The sequence below is a fragment of the Neodiprion fabricii genome, chromosome 6 (assembly GCF_021155785.1).
Source record: "Neodiprion fabricii isolate iyNeoFabr1 chromosome 6, iyNeoFabr1.1, whole genome shotgun sequence".
NCBI lineage: Eukaryota > Metazoa > Arthropoda > Insecta > Hymenoptera > Diprionidae > Neodiprion > Neodiprion fabricii.
This window is the reverse complement of record NC_060244.1, coordinates 2,393,416-2,400,555: the sequence shown is the minus strand read 5'-3', so window position 1 is coordinate 2,400,555 and position 7,140 is coordinate 2,393,416. Positions and strand designations below refer to the sequence as shown.

At 38.0% G+C, this 7,140-nt stretch overlaps 3 protein-coding genes across 8 annotated transcripts; 1 reads left to right on the top strand and 2 right to left on the bottom strand.

Moving 5' to 3' along the window:
- Positions 1 to 170: 170 nt before the first annotated feature.
- Positions 171 to 2,685, bottom strand: LOC124184183 (glycerol-3-phosphate phosphatase). 3 transcript variants are annotated; one of them, XM_046573594.1, is made up of 5 exons: positions 2,580 to 2,685; positions 2,139 to 2,247; positions 1,683 to 1,931; positions 1,120 to 1,371; positions 171 to 886 (listed from the first exon to the last, which is right to left on the bottom strand). In XM_046573594.1, exons 2-5 carry the CDS (start codon positions 2,224 to 2,226, stop codon positions 537 to 539), a joined length of 939 nt encoding a protein of 312 aa, XP_046429550.1. In that variant the 5' UTR covers positions 2,227 to 2,247; positions 2,580 to 2,685; the 3' UTR covers positions 171 to 536. The 3 variants fall into 3 exon arrangements, with proteins under 3 accessions (XP_046429550.1, XP_046429549.1, XP_046429548.1); XM_046573593.1 differs by having other exon boundaries at positions 2,516 to 2,666; XM_046573592.1 differs by having other exon boundaries at positions 2,139 to 2,660.
- On the bottom strand, positions 2,516 to 5,361 carry LOC124184182 (zinc finger protein 436-like). Of its 4 annotated transcripts, none has more exons than XM_046573588.1 (6): positions 5,223 to 5,361; positions 4,536 to 4,640; positions 4,248 to 4,458; positions 4,050 to 4,153; positions 3,621 to 3,955; positions 2,516 to 3,525 (listed from the first exon to the last, which is right to left on the bottom strand). In XM_046573588.1, exons 2-6 carry the CDS (start codon positions 4,547 to 4,549, stop codon positions 2,864 to 2,866), a joined length of 1,326 nt encoding a protein of 441 aa, XP_046429544.1. In that variant the 5' UTR covers positions 4,550 to 4,640; positions 5,223 to 5,361; the 3' UTR covers positions 2,516 to 2,863. The 4 variants fall into 4 exon arrangements, with proteins under 4 accessions (XP_046429544.1, XP_046429543.1, XP_046429546.1 ...); XM_046573587.1 differs by having other exon boundaries at positions 4,536 to 4,692; positions 5,223 to 5,317; XM_046573590.1 differs by lacking the exon at positions 4,536 to 4,640 and having other exon boundaries at positions 5,223 to 5,317.
- LOC124184186 (ER membrane protein complex subunit 10) lies at positions 4,799 to 7,045 on the top strand. The gene is made up of 4 exons (XM_046573598.1): positions 4,799 to 5,109; positions 5,312 to 5,575; positions 6,225 to 6,491; positions 6,793 to 7,045. The coding sequence occupies exons 1-4, from the start codon at positions 5,050 to 5,052 to the stop codon at positions 6,892 to 6,894; spliced, it is 693 nt and encodes a 230-aa protein (XP_046429554.1). The 5' UTR covers positions 4,799 to 5,049; the 3' UTR covers positions 6,895 to 7,045.
- The last annotated feature ends 95 nt before the right edge of the window (positions 7,046 to 7,140 follow it).

The window sequence follows — 7,140 nt, the reverse complement described above, 5'->3', positions numbered from 1 at the left end:
GAAAGTTTCGAAGAGACAATGTGACGCTGTTTAAAGCCAGTGTCTAAAACTTCACCAAGCATACACATCATAAATACTCTCAGTTCATTTTGAAAACAACTTAAGCACTGTACTTAAGTGACAGGTAGACATTTTCTTTTGCAAACAAAACAAACACGTATAAAGACAGCTATTTGGTAATGATTTATTATCATTTCAACACAAGTTAGTGGACAACCTACAAGTAAATGTTGCAAAAAACATTTCTTAGAATTATTAAACAATTTGAAACACTTTATTTATACCCTTTTATAATGTGAACTACTATTTTTTTATAGATCACAGCATACAAATTATCACTTGTTCCTCCGCGAATTAACTTTCATTCGTACGAAACGATCGAACAAAATATTAGATTTACGGTATAAAATAAGATGAAAAATATTTGGCAAGTTCATTACGCAGCATGTACATTTTTTATTTATTGCAGTTATAGTAACGAATAAATAGAATGATAGTTTGAAATATAGGTATGTACAAATTGGCAAGCTAAATTTTTACGCACTTTCATTGCTGGGCTTTAATTTTTCTAAATACGGTAGTAAATCGCCTAATTTATCTACATAATAATGTGGAAGCAAGTCCAACTTGTCTTGAGAATTGGACTGTTTCCAGGTATTGACATCCGCTAAAGAAGTTACTCCGGACAATACTAAAAGAGTTTTGAAACCACATCTAGTCCCAAGTAAAATGTCAGTGTTGCAACGATCGCCGATCATCAATGTGCGTTTCGGATTGATATTGAAACGTTTTATTATAGCCTCAGCTATGTAGGTTTCTGGCTTTCCTACGATTACTGCTTTTCTCTCGGCACATGTCTCCACGCATTTGACTAAACTCCCGGTACCTGTGAGAAAAAAAATTCTGTTAGCTTTATGGTATGTTACTCAATCGTAAATCCGGTTTCTTATTTTACGGTCAAAGCCACTGAGTAGATACGCTGCTATCTTGACTAACAATAAAATATTTTACCTCACTTTGAGTATGTTGTTTTAATGCTCGGATAAGCAGATTTTTTTCCCAATTATGCAAGATTCGACTAGCTCGATAAAAATAATTAGTGAAATTGTTATCTCGTACCCGGTACAATGATGTCGCCATCCATGGGAAATCGTTCGTCAGTATTAGTTCCTACAAAATGCACGTTTTTGTCATTGAGGTAGCACGCAGCTTTCAGGAGTTTCGGGTAACTAAAATGCTGGTCAAAACCGACAATAACTGCCCCGACATCTGGGTCCTTCTGAAACGTTTTGTACGGCACTCCTGGTTCGATCGTGTCTGGCCCAACTCCGCAATGACCAATTCCCACTTGCTCCAACTCCTTGCTTATACCTGTTGAACAACTGTAGCTTTAAAAACTTATCTTACGCAGAACTTTATTCAACATCATAGTAGTATCGTCAACGGTGTTGATAAACTTTTAAAGTCTGGAGGAAACATTTTTTCTGTACTAGAAAGTGTTATTCAGGGATATAAAAATCTTTCATCTACTGGCAGACTGGTGAAAACTCTTGGTACATAAGAATAAAATCTGAAGAAATGATATTTATAAAATATTATAATAAATAGAATACAATTAACGTGCCATTCCTGAGAACAAGGCCATAGAATTTTTGATTTCTTCGGTGTTCTAACATTTTTACCTTCGGATCCAATGACGTAAGCCTTCTTTTTGAAACCCAAATCCTGAAGATAACAGGCAGCCAAATAAGATGTGCATAAAATATTGTTCTTAGTGGCATGGAAATTGAGCTCGATACATTTAGCAAGGCATTCTTCTCTAGTTTTTGTGCTGTTATTCGTTACGTAGAAAGTTTGTCTGCCGAGATCGTGAAACTTATTCATCACTTCGGCAGAATTCTTGATAGGCGTCATCTCCATCCATAATACACCTAATTAAAAATATTTCATTGAAATTTTACAGCCGTAAGGATTGAAATTAAAAATTTGTTTGACGTTCTATTTGATCTTTTTTTATCCTCTGATTATGGATCAGTATTGAAACAAAAAATGAGTGCAAATTAAGCAGTCTAATTGTAAGCTATTGCATGAAAAACAACAATTGGAGTAACAATATTTTGAATCTATTTTATACTCACCGTCACAATCGGTTAATACTGTGTCAAACGAGTTTAAAAATTCGTAAATTTTCTCGTCACTCAGAGATTTGAGATTAACAGCAGCCATCCTCCTTGTGAATATTTTGTTCTGTTTGAATAAATTACAAGTTTTGAATACTCTGAACATGATGACGTATGAAAGCGATTCGGTGTGTAGAGAATAAATTTAATTTAAGTGGTTGGAACGTGTTTGATCGACGAGAATTTGAAAGCGGATGATGAATTTTATTAGCCGCAAATTATGCAATTTCATTCATTTAATGTGCGTTGGAACTTGAACATATCATTATGACTGATGAAACCCGCGTTTTTTGCACAGTGACACAATCTTGTTGCCGCTATTTTGATCGCCTCACCTTTCTTGTCAAATGTTACGAAGTTGATTTAATTAACACTTGTAGTATTATTTATTTTCTTTACGTGTTTCTCTGAAGAATCGAGATGTTCGTCGTTCCCCGCTGATTCAAATGGTAGATTTGTACCACGATGTATACACGTACGCGATTAACGTTTGCGAGGATCTCTCTGATCAGCTGGGAAATATCTTAGGAAACCAACCATGAATCAAGGTTAAGGCGTCAGCTGCACAGGCGCCGGCGCGCGAGAATCAAACTCATCCTTAGAGTGAGAAGCTTTTAAAATGGTAATAAATTGCAAAAATTGTGCATCAATTAATATTTATTTTATTATTTACGATTTTTACATCAGGTTCCTGAATCGCAATTAACTTTTGTACTAGTACATTTGGAGCTTTCAAGTTGGTCTTTATGAACGGTATCAGGACGTTCTCTTCTTGTTTCATTTTTACCTTCTGTCTCTATGCTTGCATTTTGAGGTATACCATTAATTGTTACCATTTTACATTCGTTAGTTGACATTTGAACCGTTTCTCCTATCACCCTAACAGTTTCAATTTGATTCTCTTGATGCCGGACAGAATCCTCCTCTGTTACTTGAATCCTAGTCTTTCTGTTTAACAGCTCTTTCTCGATACCGTAAGGTAAATCTAATCCGGTTAATTTGGCCAGCATACTTTTTTTAGCCACCCCAGCATCCTTCCGTTTTTTCCTCTCTGATTTACCAGTTGCCTTCTTTCTTTTCTTCTTTTTTGATAGATGAATTTTAGTCATGTGTTCCGTAATCTTCTGCTTGCTTGAAAACCTTGTGTCACAAATATCGCAGTGATACTTTTTGCCAAGATGATTAGTGCGAATGTGATGGTTCAGATTGCGTTGGAAGAAATAAAACCGAGGACACTTGTCATACGGACACGGTACAACCATCCGATCATCAATATGGAGGACCGAGTGCGATTTTAATTGTGTCTTGTTCAAAAATACTTTTTTACAATCATTGCACTTGTATTCTGTGAAGAAACAATCAAGAATTTTGTAAGCATACTTCTCTAAAACGTGAAATCAAAGCCTAGTTTACAAGTATACGTGAAAATTCTATTCTTACCACTTGTGTGCAAGTTTTTTTTATGTGTACAAAGTAAAGACCATTTTTCGAATACTTCCGAGCAGCCTGAAACCGGACATGAATACTGCTTCTTACTCTCATGCGTCATTTCATGCTTTTTCAAGGTTTTCAATGCGACATATTCCTTAAAGCATACTTTGCAATTGTACAATGCAACACCGCTGTGCGAAGCCTCATGCTCTTTGTACTTTTGTTCCTTGAGAAAGTTTAACCCACATTCTTTACAAAAAAATCTGTTATTCTCTGTATGAACACGATCATAGTGTCGTTTTAAATTCTGTCGATTACTGAGGATCAAAGAACACTTAGAGCATCTGAAAAAAGGAATATTTTTGTCAAACTCTGATATGAAATCAATCTGCATGTATTCTGGTATAAGAGCTTTGGCTCCGTAGCAAGAAGACTTACTGAAATGATTGCTTAACCAAGCTGTGAGTTTGGCTGTGTCGTACGAGGTGTGATTTGTTCGTGTATGCCTTGTCACAGCCATCATAATCGCAATTGAAAGGCCTCTGAAACAATGCACTGTTAGAATGTATTTTCAATCATGATATGTGCAAAATATTGTAAGTATAGAGGACTTAAGCAGCACACGAAACAACATACTTCGCCAGTGTGCTGCCTAAGATGTCTGGCTAGTCGTGAAGGGCGTAAAAAAGTAGCGCCACAACCAGGATGGTTGCATTTGTGGCATTTCTCAGGTTCTAAGGAATTACTTTTTTCATCCCCATTTAGAGGCATGACACTATGTTCCAAATTGGGTGTATTTTCTAAAGGCATAGTTGCGCAGACATCGTTCATTCCGACATCTGAAAAGCTGAAAAGTGAGAGAAACTTCGTTTCATAAGAGTAATAGAACAAATAAATATATGTGGTAGAATTATTTAACTTTACCCCATTGAAATCATTCAAAAATCGAATTTCTGATTCAGAATATTCTTTCAATTTTCAATGATCAGAACGTCTTCCAATTCACCGATCCTCCTCCATTGGAGCATGCTGCTGGCACAGACCATGCTTGAATGGACGCTTTCTTTCTTACCGACTGAAACTACTCCGAATGACTACAGTGCTCCGCATAATTATCTTACATAGTCGTAGCCGGCTCGAATTAAAGAGCCAATACTATCATTGCAATCCCGTTACGTCAGTTCAATTTGCGCCATTTAATTAATTTCTGCCTAATAATCGTGTCTATTGCTTCACAAGCGGGGCTACCTATTTCATTTTAATTAATCAGGAATGATTTAAAAAAAAATTCGAACCAGAAATTGACCCATTTTATTGAACAAGGCTGGTTCAAAAGCCGACAGATTCACGTTGTACACAGATTATGGTGCAGCGGTAGTAACCTGTCAAATACCAGTCGATCCCGCAATTAATTATCCTTGCATAGATTAATCATAAAATGAATTCACCCTACACCTGGATACCCGTATTACTCGCAGTTATTCTCTCCGCTGTTGGGGTTAGTACTCACTGCTCGATTTTAAACAATTGGTTCAACTTTCAGCTCCCCATTACCGACGCCCTAACCTAACTCTTCGTTTCTTTTCTTTTTTCTTTTTCTTTATTGCTTACCGGTGATTTCAACCTTCGGCACCAATTTTTAGCCCTTATCTGTAACTTATAATCGCAAAATATAGACACCTGTTATTTAATTCTTTCAGAGCGAACTAGATTACGACGGTTGGCTCCGTTTAAGGGTATGGCATGCTTTGAATAAGGGACCAATGCCGAATTTTATTGAACGTGGCAACATAACTGTCACCAGCGTTCGCAGCGGAGCTTCAACGGTAGCGCAAGCCGGTCTCAAATCCAGTGAACTTGACGAGTTACGGAAATTGGCTGAAGACGACAGAGAGTATCGACTGAAGGCATCTGTGCGAGGTTCCTCTGGCACGGAAACAACCTTCTTTACGTCTGTCCCGGCGGTAATACATTACTATAAGATTTCATTTGCAATTAATACGATTTTTAAGTATTGAAGATAATTAATTGGCCTGTTAATAATTTATCTTGTAAATTTTCCGTTACAAATGTTACTGAATGTTTGAAAAGATTTCTTACGGGAACTTCTTACTGAGCAATCCCTTTCCATCGGTTCTGTCTGACTTTCTGAAGTATCAACATCTTTCTTGCTCTGAATTTTCGTTGCTCAACAGCCTTGTTAATTCCTTATCGTCAAGCAAACGTGGGCTTCACGTTCTTCAATAGATTTCACTTTAATTGTATTATCAGTCAGATTAAATCGTTCTGACAACTTTTCAACAAACTTGTATTTCTTTCCAAATCTGGTGCCGTAAGATATTTCTGTTAATAAATACAAATTCATTATGGAAAAATTTTGACCAGATAGTAAGTTCGGTTCGTGATACTGAAATATAAGCCATTCTTTTTTGGAACATGTTTACAACGTTTTGGCAAAGATTATCAGTACTCCGACGCGACGCATTAATTTCGTACACAATATTTTTTATTCGGTGTTGGATAGTTTGATAAGAATTTTTCTTTGATAAGCAAAATTAATGGCACTGGGACCGCTGATTATTTTGCTATTCAATCAGAATTCACTATTTTTAGTGCCTCGTACTCGGCTCCGAACTTGAAGATTTCTTGACTGTGTGGCTGGACGGAGCAGCGGAGCCGGTTGCGGTGAGCCTATCTTCATACGGTCCGTGTTCCCGGGAAGTTCCGTCGACCCAGATGTGGACAACAGAGGTCCAGGTCAGGTACCCAGAGGCAGGCCCAGTTCCGGACACGGCGACGTACATACAGAAGTTGGAACGAGAGAGGGAGGCCAGGGAAAGGGGAGAGACCAAGGACAACAGATCTTTCCTGGCGAAATACGTAAGCGCGCTCGATCGCTGACGCAATGGATATTTGCTTTTCCTTCCGAATTCGGAAGTCTAGCATTGCGAGGAAAAACTGTTTAAAACTGCTCACGCGACAAACAACAAGCCGCGTATGATATCGGCCAGCCTTGGAAGTGTTTACGAGAATCGACGAGCCGCATAAGTAACGGCCAGTTAGCCCTGACATGAATATTTGATGCAGTTTATTTGTCTCGAGCGTAATTTAACACAACATATAACTGTCGCACAGCAAGTGTCCTCTGTCTATATGGTTTTTCTTTTTATATGAATTTCAGTGGATGTACATAGTACCTGCCGTCATATTCGTTCTACTCTCGTCGGCGACAAACCCTGAAGCTGGCGGCGCCGGCGGCGGAGGAGGTGGGGCTCAGAGATAACGCGGCGAGGCTTGAACCACCAACGTTCGACGTATAATTTCATGCACATAGTTATTTATTCCCTATCTCTGTCGCTCCTCCTCGATACTCCTAATTTTTCTGTAACGGGCCTCAAACTGTACGTGAAATAATAAATACAAAAACACCGTCACCCTGCCTTTCCCTCGATTCGATGTGGAATATGGACATTTTTTATATTTCATAGCAAGTAAACCCTGCCTATTTCGGCGCTTAAACAAATAAGCT